General features: G+C 40.5%; 1 protein-coding gene across 10 annotated transcripts in view; it reads left to right on the top strand.

Annotated features, from left to right (window-relative positions):
• fryl (furry homolog, like) overlaps positions 1-23,471 on the top strand; it is a 281,561-nt gene that overhangs the window by 174,828 nt on the left and 83,262 nt on the right. For all 10 annotated transcript variants that reach the window (XM_034180526.1, XM_034180521.1, XM_034180529.1 and 7 more), the window contains 17 exons: positions 1,128-1,304; positions 2,718-2,804; positions 2,904-3,172; positions 5,684-5,891; positions 6,231-6,355; positions 6,459-6,516; positions 7,474-7,565; positions 7,662-7,834; positions 7,966-8,126; positions 9,291-9,401; positions 16,630-16,784; positions 16,864-16,963; positions 17,076-17,244; positions 17,473-17,738; positions 17,878-18,018; positions 18,114-18,282; positions 18,387-18,471. In XM_034180526.1, coding sequence (XP_034036417.1) covers positions 1,128-1,304; positions 2,718-2,804; positions 2,904-3,172; positions 5,684-5,891; positions 6,231-6,355; positions 6,459-6,516; positions 7,474-7,565; positions 7,662-7,834; positions 7,966-8,126; positions 9,291-9,401; positions 16,630-16,784; positions 16,864-16,963; positions 17,076-17,244; positions 17,473-17,738; positions 17,878-18,018; positions 18,114-18,282; positions 18,387-18,471 — 2,546 coding nt within the window. The remainder of the gene's footprint in view (positions 1-1,127; positions 1,305-2,717; positions 2,805-2,903; positions 3,173-5,683; positions 5,892-6,230; positions 6,356-6,458; positions 6,517-7,473; positions 7,566-7,661; positions 7,835-7,965; positions 8,127-9,290; positions 9,402-16,629; positions 16,785-16,863; positions 16,964-17,075; positions 17,245-17,472; positions 17,739-17,877; positions 18,019-18,113; positions 18,283-18,386; positions 18,472-23,471) is intronic.

The raw sequence follows: 23,471 nt of genomic DNA on the forward strand, positions 1-23,471 counted from the left end.
AGCTGGTTTTCGGTAAAAATTTTAATGGCTGAGAGATTTTGGTCTGGTAGTGTCGCCGTAAGGACGGCCCACGGTGCCTGACAGTGATCTGCGCTTCGAGGCGGCAGCGTCTCGCCGTTTCAAGTTGAAAACTTCCACATTTCAGGCTCTGTTGACCCAGTAAGTCGTCAGAGAACAGAGAACTTTCAGAAGAAGTCGGCATGAGGAGTTTATTCGGACATTCCATTGTTAACGGACATTTTGTAATGAAAGAACATGGCGGCAGAGTCGCATGTCGGGCCGGACCCGACCGCGGGGGGTCGCGACAGGAAAAACACCTCCATTGGAAACCTTAACGGGCAAGTTGGAACATGCCCAAGCTGTTAAACAATTTCTCAGTTACTCACTTGTTGAAAGCCATCAAAAGCCGCCTGAATTTTACAAATAGTTTTCAACACGGAGGTGTTTTTCCTGTCGCGGCGCACACAGATTTGCCGAGTCGTCACGGAAACGACTCGGCGAATTTGTGCGCACGTCTTTCATTAAAAAATGTCCTTAAACAGTGGAATGTCCGCATAAAGTCCTCATGCCGGCCTCTTCTGAATCTTCTCTGTTCTCTCACGATGTCCTGAGTGAATTAAGCCTTAAATTAGGATGTTTTCAGGTCGAAATAGGCCGACGACGGCGCCTGGAAGCGCTGCAGGACGTCCTGCTCTGTGGGAAGTCCTTACACCGACAGAAACACCCCATAATCTCTCATCAGCCGTTAAACTTTTCACCGAAAAGCTTAATTTCTCGAATAGTGTCCACTCGGATATTCCTCACAGGTCCAGAAAAAATTTTGATAAAGCAGCGCGCGCCGTCTCGAGCAGCGTGTGAAACAAAGGAATTCAGCTGAGAGGGTGGGACCACATCTCACTCAAAGCCTGCCCACAGGGAAATGACGTCACCGACACGCATGAAAAAACTCATGCATGCGCACGAGGGTTCAAGCATGATTGGTGTAATCGCATGTCATTCAAATCCATATAGTTAAAAAAAAAATAAAAGGGTCGGTTTATTATCTAAGAGACCTCGTATGTGCCTTTGCCACCTCATGCTCTTGGTTTGATTTTTGAATATTGCATGTAAAATTGGATCTTTAACAGGGCCCAGGTGGTGGTCACTCTGTGTCCCTGGAACGGAATCCTCCATTGGGTGTGTTACATGTAGTGGAGGGCTTAGCGCTTGTGGTGCTATGTAGCTGCCGTCCTGCTACTCGAAGGCTGGCAGTCAATGTCCTCAAGGAGGTCCGTGCACTCCACAGTGCATTAGGAATCGCTAAGGTAACTCCTGTCAAAATACAATGCCTGGTTTTGTTGTGACTGGTGGTGTTACTTTTGATCCATGATCCGTGGTGTTCAGTTAGAGAGAGACAGCTTGATGCACGCTCATAAGTGTCTGTCGTCAATGCAGTAACTGTGGAAAAATGTGGGTGAAAGAAATGCAATTGCGTGTTCACACAGCCTGTTAAAACTGGGCTAAAAATGGTAAATAAATGGACTGCATTTATATAGCGCGTTTCCATCTGCATCAGACGCTCAAAGCGCTTTACAATAATGCTTCACATTGTCCCCGATGTCAGGGTGCTGCCACACAAGGCGCTCACTACATACCAAGAGCAACTAGGGGATTAAGGACCTTGTCCAAGGGCCCTTAGTGATTTTCCGGTCAGGCTGGGAGGAGTCTTTGTTCAACAACGATCCTCTGGTCTCAAGCCCAACAGCTTAACCACTAGATCAGGGGTGGGCAGCGAGGGCTGAAACACTGCAGGTTTTCCTTGCAACCAATCACGTTAGCAGGTGGGTTGCTGATGAGCTTCTCCTCTGAGCATAAACACCTGATCGTAATGAAATCACCTGCTGAGACACCTGATCATTAATCACCTGCTGAGGTGATTGGTAGAAAGGGAAACCTGCAGTGTCTCAGCCCTCCATGGCACATCACCTCCCCTCCCCTCCCCTAAAACAGCATTGTGCTCCACTACAAACAACAGGTTCCGCACATGTCAGGATCCTAACATGGTCCTGATAAAAATTAAGAGTTGAACACACAGTGTCCATCGTCTCTTCCTTGTACGGTTTTGAACTCAATGAACAGAGCTTTGTGCTTGGTGTTTCGTACACAGCTGACTTGGCAGAAAATCCAATGCTCCCAACTTTTTTACAAGCATCTGTTCGACAGGTCCACTGATTTGAATGATTGCTGATTAGGTGGTAGGTCAAATGTATTTATCCTGAAAGGGTTATAAATATCATTATTATTTTTCCCCTCCCACCAGGCAATGTAGACATACATCCTCATCTTTATGAAAAAGAATTTTAAGTTATAAACTTAATCAGATTTGCTCCATTTCTTCTTTTTTTTAAACTTTTGAAATGTTGTGTAAAACATTGGAAACCTTTTTTCTTTATCGACCACAGATAAGAGTCTGTATTTTCTTTGCCCATCAAGTTCCTATTAAAAATGGAATGCAAAGTAGTATTTTTCAGTGTTTTTTTTTTTTTTTTTTTTTTTGCTGATCTGAACAAGAGTGTGATCTGTGGCTTAAAAACCATATCTTGTCTGAACTGTGGCTTTTGTGATTCGTGAAACCCCTAGTTGTGACTGAATGTCTTACAAAAATGTATAAATATCCTAAATTTTTTGTTGCCATAGATTTTTAAATTGCTGTACGTTCTTCTCGCGTTATCTTTTAGGGGGATGAGGAATTGGCCATTGATGTGATGGATAAATTGAGTGCATCAGTATTGGAGAGCTTTATTCATTTAACGGGAGCTGACCAGGTATAAACTGCTTTGACCTATTTACAGATGGCCTTGTCTTTTCATAAAACATGCATAAATTCTGAGATTCAGTCTGTGTCCCTCTGTTCTTGTCCATAGACCAACTTGCTTTACTGTCCCAGTGGAATTGATCTTCAGACAATGGCAGAGTGGAGCTCGTCTCCCATCAGCCACCAGTTTGATGTAGTTAGTCCCTCACATATCTGGGTGTTCGCACACGTTACTCAGGGCCAGGACCCCTGGGTCATCAGCTTCTCCAGCTACCTGCGTCAAGAGCACCTCCCCAAGCGTTGTCCCACGGCCCTCAGCTATGCCTGGATGTTTGCCTATACCCGCCTACAGTTGTTGTCTCCACAAGTTGACATCAAGTAAGTTTCTTCAGGCATATCCCTATGTTCTCACTGTTTTCTGATGTGATTGTGGCTTTTATTAGAGGCTGTGTTTGTGTGGTGATTGTCATGATGTCATTGTGTTACCATTACAGGTTGGAATTGTATATAGAATATGTACTCGTGCACACTGTAGATGACCAAGTGTTTTGACTCATGGGAAACTCTCCAAGGGCTTTTGGGCACTTATTCTCATTTTTCACAATTAGTAAAAGCATTTTTTTTTTTCTTTCATGTTTAAGTACATGTAGGATTGTGTGTATAGGATCTATAGGATTTATGGTTGGGGATTAAACTGAGAGGTTTAGGGCTAGGAAACGTCATGCAGTCGTCTTTGTCTCGCTCCCTGATCTAAAGCAGTGATGAACATGGCTATTGGTCATCATTGGTTTGCTTGAATTTTCATGGATTTGTATTTTACAACTGCATATCATATTATTGTAAATTGGATTGATATTTATTAGGGATGTGAATCGTACGACAACTCACAATTCAATTTGATTCCGATTCTTGGGGTGACGATTCGATTCAGAATCGATTTTTGATTCAAAGAGCTCTGAGAAATAGTTCTATTACTTAGAAACTGTTTATGTTTAAGAAAATGCAGCTTTACAAGGTTAATCAAGTGATTCTAAAGATGTAAATTTACTTATCTGCTTTGCTTGTTCTGAGTTGGCTGGCAGTTTAGCGAAGCACTAGTCAGTAGTTGTCAGAGAACGCTGCTTCGCTTCTTTTAGCTCCGGGTGATGCCGTAGCACGTGGGCTTGCGGATTTGAAGTGTTTCCGAAGTACTTGACTTTCATTTTGCAGATTTTGCGCACTGCATAAGTCATGTCAAGCTCCTTATGCAGCAAATAAGAAAATCCAAAATGCGCCCAAACATTTGCCTTCAGAATCTTAATAAATAAGAATCACGATTCAGACATGAATCGATTTTTTTCTGGCATCCCTAATATTTATGTATCTTTAGAGTCAGTAAGCTTAATATTCACTTAGGATTTCATTCTGTTGACCTTTCTGTTACGTTTTGAGTAAACTTCATATTCTGTTTAGAGATGGGCAACATAGATGTACAGTTATATCACAGTATTTTATGGTATTTTTACAGTAATTATGGAAATGAAAAAATAAAAACAGTACCTTTAATCACACTCACCATTGCCAAAGTCCACCAGACCTCCATAAAGAATTTGTGTGAGGTGGAAATGCATGATTTCATTGTTGAAACCGCAGCTGAAAGAAGAAAAGGCTGCCTTGAAAAGACAAGCCTTATCGATAAATGTAATGTGGCACATCCCTATTTCTGTTAGCTTTCAGTAGATAGTATTAGATATGGTTAGTTTTTGTGAGCAGCATAAAAGCAGTTATTAACAGTCTTACCTTGCAGCTGTAATGTTTCACCATTGCATTCATTTCTGAATGGGATTGTATGTTCTCGTATGGTGTGCGTGGTTTCCTCCAGGCATTCTTTTTGCCACACACCATTAAACATATATGTCATTAGTCATAATACTCTGCAAATAATCTGTTTTGATTCTTTCGTAGCCCTTTATGAAACAACAGAATGAGTCTGCTTTCAGTGGAGCCATTAGCACGTTTACAGACGTGAGGATAAAAGTGGAGATTTTGTTTTGTGGTGCAAACAAGCGCTCTGTCACATCGCTGTTTAGTTTTTGTTTGTTTTTTTTGTTTTTTTTTTTAAACTGTGGCCAGATGGAGCCAGAACTTGTTGCTAGATTCTTCTTGTCCTGTTGTGTGTCTCATATAGTCCAAAAGCAGCTGTTTTTTCCCTGTTTTCATCTTACATGTATCATGGAAGCTGCTGCTTCACACCACACATTGTCTCCTCCAGATTTTAGGAGGAGCAAAGCTGTAACAAAGCCGTATGGCACTTGTCATTAAATAAAAAGTTTGTTACTAGTTCCAAAAAAAAAAAACTTGAGTAGAAGTAGAAACACAAATTTACATAAGGAACACAAGTGTTTATTCATTCCAACCCCCGTAATTAACATTTATGAAATTGATTATTGACATTTGTAAATCAATTTCTAACCATCCGCATTGCAATGTATCTTAGAATCGATTTCCTACCCACCCCTATGTTAAGCCACATGTGATTGATTGGAGATGAGTGTTGAGCTATGGTCTCACCCGCTTTGGGATGTGGTATTGTGCAGTTGGAAGTGTGTGCACTCCTAGATCTGTCCTGTGTGACCCTAAAACAGTAAAAATTGGGTATAAATAAATTCCTGAATTAATTTACTATGATCTGTACACATCTGATTAATCTTTATCACACACATTTGGCGTGTAAATGAAGGCAGTCAAAATTTTCTCCAGATGATGAGGGAATTGCTTAACAGAAGCAAACGCCTGCTGTCATTGTTTATTGCCACTATGAGATACGGTAACTGTTTGACTCTGAATTTTAAATGCAAACCTGGTCAGCTTGGAAGTCGACATTAATCTTTAACTTGTATACACCTGCAGTAGCCCCATCAATGCAAAGAAAGTGAACACTCTGAGCAGCAGTGATTCCTACATTGGGCTGTGGAGGAACTACCTGATTCTCTGCTGCAGCTCTGCCTCCCTCTCTCCATCCATGTGTTCCTCATCCTCAACCTCTGGCTCTGTCCGCTGCTCCCCACCTGAGACGCTGGCGTCTACACCGGACAGTGGCTACAGTTATGATTCAAAGGTCAGGAGCACCTCTACAGACAGACGTCTCCATGCATCATTTTTACTCTTGAATACAAAGAAAGCTAACAGGTCTTAGAATGCTTGGGATATTGGAATTAGATTTTTTGGGACCTGTAAGTTCAAAAGCAAAATGTAAGAACCAAATACTGACAAGCATCTACAACCCCAATTCCATTGAAGTTGGGGTTGTAGGTTGATTTGCAAATCATTGTATTCTGTTTTTGTTTACATTTTACACAATGCCCCAACTTCATTGGAATTGGGGTTGTACAAAGCATGAATACTTTTGTATTTTTTACCTTTGAGTCGTGACCTTGTTCACTTGTTTTGTCTATAGATTGTTGGCAGTCCATCTCTCTCCTCCCTTTTTAAACACATTGTTCCAATGATGCGCTCTGAGAGCATGGACATCACAGAGTCTCTTGTGTTGGGGCTTGGCAGGACCAACCCTGTGGCCTTCAGGTAAAAACTTAATAAGTAGTTACAAATCAAAATGAGTTGACTTGATTTGCTACTTAAATTGTGCTTCAGTTGTTTGCTTACATACAGCATTTTTATTTTTCAGAGAGTTAATAGAGGAATTGAATCCTATCATCAAAGAAGCTTTAGAAAGAAGACCTGAAGTAAGTGCAGTTTCTTGATGACTTGATCTTTTCTGTCAGGCTTGAAACACACATCAAGTGTTAGGCTCATGTTAGGTTGTGTTGCATGTCCGTTTTCATTTTGATATCCATATTAACAGATTTAACCTTGCGGACAGGCCATGGGATGGATGTATCCCAGACGCAAGTTGTGTGATGTGAACTGCTCCCCCTATCTAGAGAATCGAGCCAGCGCTTCTTGTTTCAGACATCATAAGCGGCACCCAGCTAAATAGACAGAATATGATTTTTGAATCATACCAGTAACATTTAACACCTTTTACTGGACTTTCTGTGAGTGGGAAACAACTTGCAGCCATGAAAAGTCTAAATATGATTTGTTTAAAATCTATTTCAGTGATTGAAAAATGTGACATGACTGCTGTCCAGGTATAAGAACTCACTTTCTGGTGTTTCCCACTGTACCTCCACCCACATGGAGGTCTGTGAATGACAAGATCTGGATTTTTTTTTTAATCTAAAAGGACAAAGTTGATGGTAAGGCTACATGTATTTTTAAGTTTACAGATTAAATCTTTCGACCCGAGGTGCTTTCAGGCAGGCGCTGTCAGCTGCACAGCTGTATCTGCTGAGCCAGTTTAAGAAAACAAAATAAAAAGACCTGCACACACAAATGCATACAAAAAAAAAGTCCAAATTGAATGCACGCTGTGTGAAAGGGGCTTAAATTGTAACAGGAGATCGAGAGTGTAGAATAAAATTCATTATCAAAGACAAATCACAGGGAAAGATTGAGCAGTGACACTGAAAATGCCACTGAAATGCTGCTTGGTGTAAATGCACATGCACTGGACTGAACGTTATGCGCCTTTTCGACATGAAGTGACCTTGCTGTGTATGTTGTGCTGCAGGAGTCACAGTTCTCTTTAACTAATGACAGCTTAACTTTTGTAAAATGCCACTCTCTTCACTTGACAGAACATGAAACGACGCAGGCGTCGTGATGTTCTCAGGGTCCAGCTGGTCCGGATATTTGAGCTGCTGGCCGATGCTGGTGTCATCAGTCAAATGTATGTAAGATCCACTGAAACTGCTGAAAGCAATGAAATATCAATTCGTAGTACTGATTTGAGTGTTGAGGGTTGTGTTCACTGTTCTGTATATAGAGCCAGTGGAGGCTTGGATGGAGAGAGCCACTCTTTAAACAGCACACTGTTAGAGTATGTTGATCTCACCAGACAGTTGCTTGAGGCTGAAAATGACAAAGACTCTGACACACTGAAGGACATTCGCTGCCACTTCAGTGCACTTGTGGCCAATATCATTCAAAATATCCCAGGTACTTCTGTTGCTTGCTCAATAAAATGTTATCAGTTAAATCCATTAACAGCACATTTCATATTTGTACTGAATGTCTCAGGCAGATTACACATCCCCCCCCCGTGAATCATTTTGTCTATTTTTGTTCAGTACACCAAAGGAGGACCATCTTCCCCCAGCAGTCACTGAGACACAGCTTGTTCATGCTCTTCAGTCACTGGGCTGGACCCTTCAGCATTATGTTTACTCCCCTGGACCGCTACAGTGACAGAAATATGCAGATCAACCGCCATCAGTACTGTGCACTCAAGGTACACACACAAACACATACATATGCACATGATATTCATTCATTTTCTAGAAACTAAATACCTTCAGCTTCTCCCTTCTTTCATTCAAGGTTGCCACAGGACATCCATGGTGGTTCTGCATGTTTATTTGACACTAGTGTTACATTTCATTGATTCATTTTCTATACCTGCTTATTAAAATAAAGGGTCACAAGGGAGCTGGAGTCTATCCCAGCAGTCATAGGGCAAGAGGCAAGTCAATTTAGGTTGTCCAATCCATGTAACCTGCATGTCTTTGAAAGTGGGAGGAAGCCATAGTGCCCATGGGGAACCCACACGAACACAGAGAGAACATGCAAACTCCTCATAGAAAGAACCAAGCGGAATTGATCCCAGCACCTTCTTGCTGTGAGGCAATAATGCCAAACACTAAGCCACTGTGGATGTGATACTAAGCCACACAGGATATGATATCCTACATTTTAAGCTGCACATGTATGTATATATGTAGGGTACAACCAGCTTGAGGATCATCATGGATATGTGATAACATAATTCGGAGCCCTATACTCTGGGGGTGCTGCAAAAAAATGTCACAACAACACTGCACTATGTTATGGTGGAACATGATTTTTATGTGCCCAACAGTTATCACTAATACAAACTACCATAAACACAATATTTAAGTGTAGCAACTGGTTGATATGTTATCAGCTGAAATCAAAATCCCAGAGCTCTCCCCAGAAATTTATGATGTACCTCTGGATAGGGTGCAGCGATGCTAGAGGGGAAGCTCTAGCATTTTGCGAATGTAAAGTTAATGGCATTCGAACTGTGGCAGTGTGATGCTAGATGTAATCAGTATTCCATTCAAGTTATCCTGTAATCTGGACTAACCAGTGCAGTTGATTATTGTACATATAGTTGACTAATCACTCTAAAAACATGTTGGCCACATGAGTTTATTTGTATAATAAAGAGCCAAATCATAAGTCACTCAAAAGTGCTGCACACAAGCAAGGTCAGGCCAATTGAAATGAACCCTCAATAGCACCTTATGAAGAAGGTTTATTTTATGAATTGTGACTGAAATGTACAGGTAGTTGCCTAAAGAAGAATATTGAAGTGTGTCCTCTGCGTACAGTGTAGGTAACACAAGCTATAACAGATCTCTGTGTCTTCCAGGCCATGTCAGCAGTGTTGTGTTGTGGACCTGTCGCTGACAATGTTGGACTGTCCTCTGATGGTTACCTCTACAAGTGGCTCGACAATATCCTGGACTCTCAGGACAAGAAGGTAAGAAGCAACATTTTTAGCCAACATTTATGATTGCTAAAATGGTATGTCATGTCTACTAATAAATGGACTACAAGATGATAAGTTGATATGGGATATTGCATCACCAAGTGTGTTTGTGTTCATCTTGAATTGTCTCGGAGAGGAAAATGGCACAAATGTTTAAAGAAAAAAATACTAAGAATGTCGCGATCACAAAGATCAGTATTGGAGCCTAATCAAGGCAGTTTTTTGATTGACTGTAATCTGATTTCTTAAACACGAATTTTACATGTCAACCTATTTGACATGTAACAGGAAGACAGAGGACAGGAAGGAGAGGAACAGTAGTACAACCCCTGGCAAAAATTATGGAATCACCAGCCTAGGAGGATGTTCATTTATGTGTTTAATTTTGTAGAAAAAAAGCAGATCACAGACATGACACAAAACTAAAGTCATTTCAAATGGCAACTTTCTGGCTTTAAGAAACACTATAAGAAATCAGGAAAAAAAATTGTGGCAGTCAGTAACGATTACTTTTTTAGACCAAGCTGAGGGGAAAAATTATGGAATCATGAAAGACAAAAGAACGCTCCAACACATCACTAGTATTTTGTTGCTCCACCTCTGGCTTTTATAACAGCTTGCAGTCTCTGAAGCATGGACTTAATGAGTGACAAACAGTACTCTTCATCAATCTGGCTCCAACTTTCTCTGATTGCTGTTGCCAGATCAGCTTTGCAGGTTGGAGCCTTGTCATGGACCATTTTCTTCAACTTCCACCAAAGATTTTCAATTGGATTAAGATCCAGACTATTTGCAGGCCATGACATTGACCCTATGTGTCTTTTTGCAAGGAATGTTTTCACAGTTTTTGCTCTATGGCAAGATGCATTATCATCTTGAAAAATGATTTCATCATCTCCAAACATCCTTTCAATTGATGGGATAAGAAAAGTGTCCAAAATATCAATGTAAACTTGTGCATTTATTGATGATGTAATGACAGTCATCTCCCCAGTGCCTTTACCTGACATGCAGCCCCATATCATCAATGACTGTGGAAATTTACATGTTCTCTTCAGGCAGTCATCTTTATAAATCTCATTGGAACGGCACCAAACAAAAGTTCCAGCATCATCACCTTGCCCAATGCAGATTCGAGATTCATCACTGAATATGACTTTCATCCAGTCTCTACAGTCCACGATTGCTTTTCCTTAGCCCATGGTAACCTTGTTTTTTTCTGTTTAGGTGTTAATAATGGCTTTCGTTTAGCTTTTCTGTATGTAAATCCCATTTCCTTTAGGCGGTTTCTTACAGTTCGGTCACAGACATTGACTCCAGTTTCCTCCCATTTGTTCCTCATTTGTTTTGTTGTGCATTTTCGATTTTTGAGACATATTGCTTTAAGTTTTCTGTCTTGACGCTTTGATGTCTTCCTTGGTCTACCAGTATGTTTGCCTTTAACAACCTTCCCATGTTGTTTGTATTTGGACCAGAGTTTAGACACAGTTGACTGTGAACAACCAACATCTTTTGCAACATTGCGTGATGATTTACTCTCTAAGAGTTTGATAATCCTCTCCTTTGTTTCAATTGACATCTCTCGTGTTGGAGCCATGATTCATGTCAGTCCACTTGGTGCAACAGCTCTCCAAGGTGTGATCACTCCTTTTTAGATGCAGACTAACGAGCAGATCTGATTTGATGCAGGTGTTAGTTTTGGGGATGAAAATTTACAGGGTGATTCCATAATTTATTCCTCAGAATTGAGTGAGTCCATATTTTTTTTCCCTCTGCTTGGTCTGAAAAAGTAACCGTTACTGACTGCCACAATTATTTTTCCCGATTTCTTATAGTGTTTCTTAAAGCCAGAAAGTTGCCATTTGAAATGACTTTAGTTTTGTGTCATGTCTGTGATCTGCTTTTTTTCTATAAAATTAAACAACTGTATGAACATCCTCCGAGGCCGGTGATTCCATAATTATTGTCAGGGGTTGTAGCTAGCAAACCAGTAGTGAGCAGTATTTGTGGTATTTATATTTGTATTTACATTTTACAAATTGTTGTTTTTTTTGTGTCCTACTATACAGTGCTGCTGCAACCTCAATTTCCCTGAGGCAGTCTTCCTAAGGAATTAATAAAGTTCTATCTAATCTAATATACCTTATTTTCCAAAAATTGTAATAAAACAATTGTTAGTAGGTCTACACACAATTGTTAATAATTGTTTGAAAATGTAAAAAAAATTCTAATAACCTGATTAAATATAGCCTGGTCTTCTTGTAAAATAAATTTTAAAGGTAGACTAGTGGTTACACCGTGTCCTTAAAAATGTAGGACATTCATCAGCTTTATAGGCACTGTTCTATATATATATACACTGCAGATGGTAGTCCCTCCATATGTGTCCACAGTGTTTTTCTCTGAGATAATCTATATTGTTTAGTCAGTCTCTATGTTCCTGTACTAACACTATATTGCCCTTTACAATCTTCCTGAATCTCTGCGTATATACGCACTAACTGTCTTTTGGGAATTACCTTTCACTGCTATGCTGATGATACTCAGTTATACATGCCGATAACTGCTGGTAATCTCATCCACATAAAATCCTTAGAAGATTGCCTTGCATCAGTGAAAAGCTGGATGTCTCGCAGCTTCCTACTTTTAAACTCTGATAAGACTGAAATGATCATTCTTGGTTTAGTGAGACTTCGGCATCAATTTGACCAGCTAACGCTTAACCTAGGCTTGTGTGCCATACATCACACTGACAAAGTAAGGAACCTTGGGGTAATTTTTGATCCTACATTGTCCTTTGACCTCTGCATTTGCGATATTACGAGGACTGCTTTCTTCCACCTGCGAAATATAATGAAGCTTCATCCCATCCTGTCTATGGCTGATGCTGAGATTCTGATTCATGCTTTTGTCTCTTCTAGATTGGACTACTGCAGCGTTCAATTTCTGGTTTACCGCAGTCCAGCATTAGGGGTCTTCAATTGGTTTAAAATGCTGCTGCCAGACTTCTGACACGAAGCAGAAAGTTTGACCACATTACACCCATTTTGGCATCTCTTTACTGCTTCCTGTCCCTGTGAGATCAGGTTTTAAGTTTCTGCTACTAGCCTATGAAATTGTTCACGGACTGACACCTCCCTACTTAGCTTACCTAATTAAACCCTACGTACCGGCCCTGGCTTAGTGTTCCTAAGGTGAATAAAAAGTGTGCGGGTCATAGAGCTTTCTTTTATCTTGCCCCTGTTCTGTGGAATGATCTCCCTGCATCAATAAAACAGTCAGATTCTGTAGAGACTTTCAAGTCCAGACTTAAGACGCACTTATTTTCCCTTTCGTATGGGTAGCATACTGGCATAGTATGTTACTGTGCTTTTTTACTCTTTTAATTCATTTTATTAGGAAGCGGAGCGTGCCACGGCCTCAACTTTATCTAAATTCTGGGTCTTTTAGTAGTTCTGTAGCATGGCCCAAACAGAGAGTCACCCCTTTGAGTCTGGTCTGCTTGATGATTCTTCCTCAAATCATCAGAGGGAATTTTTCCTTACCACTGTTGCCTGTGTGCTTGCTCTGGGGTTTGGTAAGGTTAGACCTTACTTGTGTGAAGCGTCTTGAGGCAACTTTGTGTGTGAGATTATATTTCTCATGGAGGTGAAAAGGTGTATCACGGAGTACAGCAAGTTTTAACAAGTTCAGAAAGCGCTTATATTGAAATCTGTATCTGTTTTGGCATTTGTGTATTGGAATCGGGTCAGAACTGGAAAAATGTGTATCACTCCATTTGTTGTGATTTCCACCGCCCATGTTTGAGCTTTAAAGGACATGTTGCACCACAGTTGTAACAATTTAGATTTAGGCTGTTTGTGACCATCCAATGATCCACCGGGATTACTTTGTGCACTTCCGTGACTGGTTTCAAAGTATACGGCATTCGCAACAAACATCTACGGAGACTTCCAAAAACAAAGTACTTGTGAGTACTTGTGTGTTATCTACAAATGACGTAGCTATTAGAAGCATCCCAGCGTGCACTTCAATGGAATGTAGCTACTAATGTTAAGAACTGAGGCACAGATTAATTCTAAAATTTACATAAGTATGATATGTTTTGATGACTAGTTTTTAAGTTCATTTTGATGTAGTCATGGTAAAAGGAGCAGACTTAAGATTTAGTGCACCTGCTTGGCCATTAGTCATAAATGCAGCCTGTTAAATTCAAAACAAAATGCTTATAAGTGTTGTATATAATTGTGAAAAAAATCATACATAAAAAAAAGTTTATATCTGTGTCAGTGTTGCCCGTGAAAAGAGATATTCCAAGTCCATTAAGAGGCAGTAAACAGCTGACACGCAGGTTAAAACAGTGCTGCCATTTTAACCCACGTCAGTTTTTTTTTTTTTTGTTTTTTTTTACAGTTGAGAGGGTCTATAAGATTAATACTGTTTATATATTGTTCACATTCAGCCAGAAGTCCATGTAAATTGGAGGTCCTTTTCAATACTCTGCATTTATGAATATGGATGATCCAACATCTGTGATCACAGTGCAATAAACCAGCTGAGCTGCAAGTTAAAACAGCTGCTACACACACACACTGAAAAGTTTTACTTTCATTGAAAGGAACACAAAGCAAAACATGAAAAAAAAACATTCCACTCACCCAGTGTAAAGATATCCAAATAAAAAAGTCCACAAAGAAGAAGCTCCCACATGCATAGTGATCATGATCGGGCGCGCACGATTGCCAGCCAAGGAAAGGGTCCACTCGTCCTCACTTGGATCGACAGCCAGAAATAATTTTCAAGTTCCACTAGTCCCCAGGTATGGATTGCTGCCAGAGAATAATGTCCAGGTCCACTTCTCCTCATAATGTCCAATTGCAACTCAAATTCTGTCATGATTGTGGCATGTTAGACAGATAGTCTATTATCTCCTGAAAATAGCGTCTTCTGAGTTTTTCCAATATGAGACATGCATTTGTGTCTGTGTTGGAGACAGTCCACGTCATGTTCACGGTAGCAGTAAACCAGCATCCTGTGACACAAACAGCAGAATCACAACACTTTAGGTTCAAAAATCCGACAGACTCTGATAAAGTTAAGAGTTTTGGGGTGAAGTGTGTTGTCTCCTCTGTAAATCCGAGCCATCACTTTCAAATAAAAGCTCCAAAGCTTCATTATCAGACATAACCACATTCGTTTTGCTCTATCTGTCAGCCATCAGATATTTCTGTTTTGCTAATAAGTACGTCACACACTGAGAAATGGCAAGAATTGCCGAGTGAGATGTTTTCTGGAAATGCACCTGTTAACTTGCTCAGGGAGAGCAATAAAAAAAAAAAATCAGAGACCAATAATTGAGTTCATGTGTGCAGAGAGAACACTTTGATATTGTGTTGCTAACTAGGATGTTAAAAAAGGTGTGACATGTCCTTTAGTCACTCTGACATCTGAGATGTAACATAGCAGCGACTAAATATTATTATTACTAGTGCATTGACATTGGGTAGTGTTTATAAAATAGTTAGTTGACATTTTTCAAGGGCGGTAATAAATTATGCAAAGTTTCTATAATGATTGGGAATGGTGTATATCCAGAATGTAATTATAAACATCCATTGTTCACGGTTGTTAGCTAATATCCGCAGTTTCTCCAAAAATATTCATCCTATCAACATTCCCTTTTGGCGGTGTTCATCCTTGACCCAAAATACATAAGCATACCAAACTGCAAATGTCACCTCTCCCTAGTTTCTCCATGATTGAAATTATACACACGCATACATGTACACAGAGGCCACATGGCTTTTAATATATAGATTGTATTTATTTATTTATTTATTTATTTTTTGTACTCACTTTCATTCAGTTGCATTCTTGCAAGCGTCTGTGTTTTACTGGCCTTTGCTTGTTCTTTTCTTCCAATTCTTGCACTCTGCCTTCATGGCTGTTTGTTTTTTGCATTAGTATCAATAATAACAGACTTGTTGTTTGTTGTTAAATTTTCCGACTTGCTTGGGATCAACGGTTTATCAACATTGCTTATTACCTCCGCCAAGGAGGTTATGTTTTCGGTCGCATTTGTTTGTTTGTCTGATTGTCAGCAGGATAACTCAAAAAGTTTTGAATGGATTTTGATGAAATTTTGTAGGGTGGTTGGAAATGACAAGAGGAAAAAGTGATTAAATTTTAGTGGTGATCTGGATTACGATTGCGGGATAGGGGGAATTTTGACATTCTAGTTTCTAACTCCACAAAAACAAGGCAGAAAGGCTTGAAAATAATTTGGGTGTAACATAGTCAAATGTTCTATCAAACAACAAAGTTTGGTGATGATCGGATCCGGATTCCGGATCTGGTGATCCAGAATATGAAAAAATATAGGGAAAATAGAAAATGTGTCATTGTGAGGTGACCAATGAAGCTAGAGATGCACAACTAACACCAAATTGTAGCTGAATCTGTACTGATTCAGTAAGGTGTCATCAGATTTGATGTAGCTTCAAATGTTATGGAGCTAGATTCAGAAGAAAACCGCCATTACCGAAAAATCGTTTTTATACAATAACTTTTGAACTAATAAAGACATAAAAGTGATTAAAAGTTCTAGTGGTATGTTTTCATGGTGAAGGATGTCAAATATAAAGGAAAGAAAAGTGTATGTATCATAGTTTTGGTTGTAACACTGAATTGTTGAATAGATCACTGTGCCAGGAGGGTATCTCTTTAGGGTCAGTGACCCTGTGGCCTTGTTTAGAGAAGTGTTTCATAAATGTTAAAAAATTAATATATTTGCAGTTTAGTTGAATAATACATTGAATTTTGTCTCTTATTTGTTTTTGTCTATAAGCACATGCAATATCAATATCAGTGCTCAGATGACAGTAGCTTCTGGGAAAGGTGCAAGTTGCAATAAACTGTGATGCCAAGCGCTAAGGATACATGCTATCCAGTCACAGCAGATGAAACGTTTTTTACTACTGAGCAAATCATTGTTAGACTTTTTTAGGTTCAATTATTCCACAGCGTGTAGATGTTATGGCGTCAGTGACCCCATGACCTTGGCGGAGGTTTGCACTCTGAGTGCTTCTAGTTTTTCGTAATACAACTTTTATTACTGTAATATTGAACAGAATGGTGAACATTCACAAATTGGGATAAATAAATACGTCTTGTGACTACTTAGGTACTGTAAATCAAGTTGCTGTGGTGTTTCTGGTAGGTCCACCAGCTAGGCTGTGAGGCCGTGATGCTGCTGCTGGAGCTGAATCCAGACCAGAACAACCTCATGTTCTGGGCTGTGGACCGCTGCTACACCGGTTCACGTCGTGTGGCTGCCGGATGCTTCAGGGCCATCGCCAATGTCTTTCACAACAGGTTCTCATCATCCCATTTTATACTTTGAACTCGGAACACGGAATGCTCAATCAAAAACTGCACTTATGTTTTGTCTCAGGGATTACCAGTTTGACACTGTGGTGCTGCTGAATTTGATTCTGTTCAAGGCAGCGGATTCTTCCAGGGATATCTATGAGGTGGCCATGCAGCTCTTACAGGTCTGAATTTGTGTTGAACATTTAAGATTCTTCAGCACTTAACATTGCTGAGCACATAGAATGTAGTATTGATTAAATATTTTGCATTTGTTTGTTTGACTCTAATAAATAGATCCTTGAACCCAAGCTCTTCCGTTATGCCCACAAACTGGAGATCCAGCGGACAGATGGTATCTTGACTCCTCCCTCACCGTTGCCACACCTCTACTCTGTGTCTTATTACCAGCTGTCGGAGGAGTTGGCAAGGACTTATCCAGAGCTTACGTTACCCATTTTCTCAGGTTAGTTATTGAACCAACAAGTAACATAATCTTTCCATTTGGGAGTGAGGAAAGAACAACATGGAGGTCCGCATTTTCTGTGCTAAGTAAACTACATTTATGGTTGTTGTCAAAAAATTAATGCGCAGTACACTTGAACCCCACGCTTGACACCATAGGTCCCTCCGCTATAGTGCATGTAAATTGGCTGTGAATCTGGCTCAACTGCCTGCACTCTTCTCACTGCAGAGGTGAGCCAACGTATCCAGACAGCGCACCCCAGTGGTCGTCAAGTAATGTTGCACTACCTTTTGCCTTGGATGAACAATGTGGAGTTGGTTGACTTCAGACCATCAGCACGGCGACCAGAGGATTGTGACAGTTGTGAGGATGATCAAGATGCCCATGACAGGGAGATGATGGTCAACAGCAGACGCTGGCTCCGTGGAGAAGGCTGGGGCTCTCCTCGTGCAACAACTATGGTGCTCAACAACCTCATGTTCATGACTGCAAAGGTGGGACAATTGATTGTACATGTAAAGTTGGTCATACAGAGATAAATGAACCAAACCGTTTTAAACATGTTGATTGATATAATGAATTGATTCTTAAATCAATGGGTTTTTTTTTTTGTTGTTGTTTTTTTGCTTGCAGTATGGGGATGAGTTTGCTTGGTCAGAGATAGAAAATGTGTGGACCACATTAGCAGATAGTTGGCCCAAAAACCTTAAAATCATTCTGCACTTTCTCATAAGTATATCAGGAGTCAGCAGTGACCCCAGCCTCTTGCCCTATGTAAGTCACATTTACAACACACACTGTCCTGGCTATGTCACAGTGCGCGGTATCCACTGGTCATATTTCTAACATTGTTACATATTTGTCCTTAGGTAAAGCGTGTGGTGGTTTACTTGGGCAGAGATAAGACTATGCAGCTGCTGGAGGAGTTGATGAATGAGCTTGAGTTGACTGATCCTGTTAGCTCAGCTGTCACTCACATGGACAACCCCCCTTTTTACCGCATCACCTCCAGCTGCAAAATCCCCTCAGTAACCTCAGGTTGAAGACTAGTGCAGTTAGACCAGTTCACACCATCTTTTTAATTGTAAGGCACATGTTGTTGCTGGTGGTAAATTAATCATGTTTGATGCCTGTGCTCTTAGGAACAGCCTCCAGCAGCAATACCATGGTGCCAGGAAGTGATGGTCATCATGACAGCAACATCAAAGAGTCGAACATGGAGGACAGGTACACCTTTTTTGGCAAAAAGAAAATAAGTAATAATTGGGTTATATTATAAACCATAAAGGACACGTCACACGTTTTTTAACGTCCCAGTTAGCAAGACAACATAAAAGTACTCATGATTGTAAGTCTCTCTGTGCACATGCGCTAATAATTTGTGGTTGCAGATGTATTTTATGCATTTTATTTCATTTCATTTCTGTTCTTAGCGTGTGACCTACATTTGAGTTAAAGCAGAAACATCCTGATGACTGACAGAGTGAAACGATCATGCTACGTCCGATAACAAAGTTTCTGAGCTTTCATTCGAAAGTAATAGCTCAGATTTACAGAGGATATACAGACATGAAACAACACAGTTCACCCCAAAACCACTTGTCAGATCTTGGAAAATAAAGTGTGTTGACATGCTGTTTGTGTGGCAGGATGGCAGTAGATGGCAGTGTTCTATTTTTTTGCCCGGTTATATCACACAGTTGTACAGTTAAATCACAACTTAACAGAAGTTTCAGTTTTGCAAATGCCTTTTTTTTAATAAATGAAACAAATTACATATTTTACAAATACACATTTATTTGTAAAAACCAACACACGTGTTACAATCACTTGTTTGTTGTTTTTTTACATCAACCAATCAGTGATGAGGGGAGACTCATTTTACCCATAATGCATTTTGGAATCTGTGTGTGTCAGTGTTCAAAACATTCAGAATTAGTGCATTATTTTAAAATGAAAACATATGTGCTTTATTTTCACTTTGTAAAAATGTCAGAGTTGACATTAATGTAGTTATTCTATACGGATGAATTTGATTTATAAATCAAAAGCATAAATCAAACATACTTTCCTTTTCAGCACGTCTGCCTCACGTCTGGACCACTGTATGCTGTGAATGTAAATGCCTTTTTTTTTTTTCTTTTTTTTTTTTTTGCAGCAACCTGGCAGCCAGACCCCTTCTGCTGGGGTAGAGTTGAGCTCAGCTCCTCTCAGCTGCCTGACTGCTGCAAAATACCAATGTGTATGATTTTAGGGTTTACAAATCTTTTTCACCGTTACTAACTATGAAAATGTTAGCAGACTAAAATTATCAAAACTAAATTTAGCGAAAGCTAATTGTTCCAATGATGGTTTTTGAAGTTAGCTGAAAAGCTAATCTGCTAACAAAAAAGTTAGCTTCGCTAATTAGTGGTTAGTGGATTAGCGGAACTGTGCCTACCACTGCATTGGATAAAATCAGAATGTGAACTTGAGCTAAATGCAGAGCTGCAGTCGGACGTGATCATGTGCCTCAGGACTCATACTGGACCTCAACGTGTTCTCTGACTGGTGATCCATGAGTGAGGAATTACCGTGGACCTAGACATATTCTCCGGCTGGCAATCGCACACACGCCACACACACACCACTCACTTTGAGAGAGACTGTGAAAATTTGGATCTGGAATATTTGTGTGCAGCATGCTGTTTTAATGCACACCTCTCAGGTGTTCATTGTCGCTGTGAATGTGGACGTTTCATGTCCCCACAACGTTGATTATCACACAGATATATTTTTTCAATTTTTCACAGTCGTATACACCACTTAAAAGTGTTTTGTTTTGATTTTAACAGGCTGCGTTTATGACTAATGGCCATGCACATGCACTAAATCTTCTCACGGTTGCTGCTTTTGCCGTGACTGCATCAAAATGAACAGTTATCACTTAAAAATGACTTATAACACCACATCACACTTATGTAAACTTTGGAATTAATCTGTGGTTCAGTTCTTAATGATAGCAGATGCATTCCATTCAAGCGTGCTCTGGGTCATTTGTAACCGCTGTGTCACCGCTGTTGGAATCACTCGAGTACTTGGTTTTTGGAAGTCTCCGTAGCGGTTTGTTGCGAATGCCGTATACTTTGAAACCGGTCACGGAAGTGCACAAAGTAATTCCGGTGGATCATCAAATGGTCACTAACAGCCTAAATCTAAATTGGTATGATTTCGGTGTGACATGTAAGCACATGGAAATGCACCTGTTAACTCGCTCAGGGAGAGCAATAAAAAAAACATCAGAGACCAATAATTATGAGCGCCTGTGCGCAGAGAGAGTTACAATCGTTAACACTTTGATGTTTTGTTGCTAACAGGGATTATCAACCTAGTACAGGTGCAAAGGATCACAAAACTCATGCTTCAGGTCACAGTTTTTAGTTATGGATAAGATCATTCTTCAGATTGGCCAAAAAAATAAATAAAAATATATATATATATTCTTTTCACTAAAGAGGAGGCTTTTCTTAAAAAGAAGACATGAAAGTTCAGCTGCAATTTGCCAGAAGGTGCATCTGAGATGCAAGCCTAGATTTGATGTTTTGGTTGAAAGAAAATCCTCCTCTTCTCCACTTCATCATGAAGCTGTATACTTGATGATACATAATGTGAAACATGAACTATGCACAATTTCTCCAATCACAGCTACATGTCTATATCTTCTTCTGGGTTGTCTGGTTGGTGGTACTTGGTGGCTTTCCTCACTCTTCTCCTGCACAGTCACTCATTTTTTTAAGAACTGTCTACTCCACACAGATTTACCATAGATTGTCATACTGTTTGTATTTCTTCATAATTGGTGTAAATAAAGTCCAAGACACATTCAGTGACTTGGAAATGTTAACATACCCATCCCCCTTATCATGTTGTAGAGATTTGCTTTCAGTTTGAGTTTAAAGAAGATAATTTTAGAAATTTTTATTTTAAGATGGCTGATTTACATTTTATATTTGAAATGGCATAAACAGATAAAAATGTGTGAATTACCAAAGGGCTGATTACTTTTGGAGGGCACTGTACATAAGTATTCTCAGCCTTTGCCATGAAGCTAAAAATTGAGCTTAGGTATATCTACACTCAACAAAAATATAAATGCAACACTTTTGGTTTTGCTCCCATTTTGTATGAGATGAATTCAAAGATCTAAAACTTTTTCCACATACACAATATCACCATTTCCCTCAAATATTGTTCACAAACCAGTCTAAATCTGTGATAGTGAGCACTTCTCCTTTGCTGAGATAATCCATCCCACCTCACAGGTGTGCCATACCAAGATGCTGATTAGACACCATGATTAGTGCACAGGTGTGCCTTAGACTGCCCACAATAAAAGGCCACTCTGAAAGGTGCAGTTTTATCACACAGCACAATGCCACAGATGTCGCAAGATTTGAGGGAGCGTGCAATTGGCATGCTGACAGCAGGAATGTCAACCAGAGCTGTTGCTCGTGTATTGAATGTTCATTTCTCTACCATAAGCCATCTCCAAAGGCGTTTCAGAGGATTTGGCAGTACATCCAACCAGCCTCACAACCGCAGACCACGTGTAACCACACCAGCCCAGGACCTCCACATCCAGCATGTTCACCTCCAAGATCGTCTGAGACCAGCCACTCGGACAGCTGCTGAAACAATCGGTTTGCATAACCAAAGAATTTCTGCACAAACTGTCAGAAACCGTCTCAGGGAAGCTCATCTGCATGCTCGTCGTCCTCATCAGGGTCTCGACCTGACTCCAGTTCGTCGTCGTGACCGACTTGAGTGGGCAAATGCTCACATTTGCTGGCGTTTGACACGTTGGAGAGGTGTTCTCTTCACGGATGAATCCCGGTTCACACTGTCCAGGGCAGATGGCAGACAGCGTGTGTGGCGTCGTGTGGGTGAGCGGTTTTCTGATGTCATTGTTGTGGATCGAGTGGCCCATGGTGGCGGTGGGGTTATGGTATGGGCAGGCGTCTGTTATGGACAAAGAACACAGGTGCATTTTATTGATGGCATTTTGAATGCGCAGAGATACCGTGACGAGATCCTGTGGCCCATTGTTGTGCCATACAGCCAAGAACATCACCTCATGTTGCAGCAGGATAATGCACGGCCCCATGTTGCAAGGATCTGTACACAGTTCTTGGAAGCTGAAAATGTCCCAGTTCTTGCATGGCCGGCATACTCACTGGACATGTCACCCATTGAGCATGTTTGGGATGCTCTGGACCGGCGTATACGACAGCGTGTACCAGTTCCTGCCAATATCCAGCAACTTCGCACAGCCATTGAAGAGGAGTGGACCAACATTCCACACGCCACAATTGACAACCTGATCGACTCTATGCGAAGGATATGTGTTGCACTGCATGAGGCAAATGGTGGTCACACCAGATACTGACGTATCCCCCCCAATAAAACAAAACTGCACCTTTCAGAGTGGCCTTTTATTGTGGACAGTCTAAGGCACACCTGTGCACTAATCATGGTGTCTAATCAGCATCTTGATATGGCACACCTGTGAGGTGGGATGGATTATCTCAGCAAAGGAGAAGTGCTCACTATCACAGATTTAGACTGGTTTGTGAACAATATTTGAAGGAAATGGTGATAGTGTATGTGGAAAAAGTTTTAGATCTTTGAGTTCATCTCATACAAAATGGGAGCAAAACCAAAAGTGTTGCGTTTATATTTTTGTTGAGTGTATTTCCACTGATCATCCTTGAGATGTTTCTACAGCTTAATTAGAGTCCATCTGTGGTAAATTCAGTTGATTGGACATGATTTGGAAAGGCACACACCTGGCTACATATAAGGTCCCAGAGTTGACAGTGCACGTCAGAGCACAAACCAAGCATAAAGTCAAAGGAATTGTCTGTAGGCCTCCGAGACAGGATTGCCTCGAGGCACAAATCTGGGGAAGAGTACAGAAACATTTCTACTTTGAAGGTCCCAATGAACACAGTGGCATCCATCATCTGTAAGTGGAAGAAGTTTGGATCCACCAGGATTCTTCCGAGAGCTGGCTGCCTGCCTAATCCCACCTAAGCAGTCGGGTGAGAAGGGCCTTAGTCAGGGTGGTGACCAAGAAGCTGATGGTCACTCTGTCATAGCTCCAGCAGTTTTCTTCCAGAAGGACAACTATTTCTGCAGCAATACACCAATGAGGCCTGTATGGTAGAGTGGCCAGATCGAAGCCACTC

Source organism: Thalassophryne amazonica, chromosome 10 (genome assembly GCF_902500255.1).
Source record: "Thalassophryne amazonica chromosome 10, fThaAma1.1, whole genome shotgun sequence".
Taxonomy (NCBI): Eukaryota; Metazoa; Chordata; class Actinopteri; order Batrachoidiformes; family Batrachoididae; genus Thalassophryne; species Thalassophryne amazonica.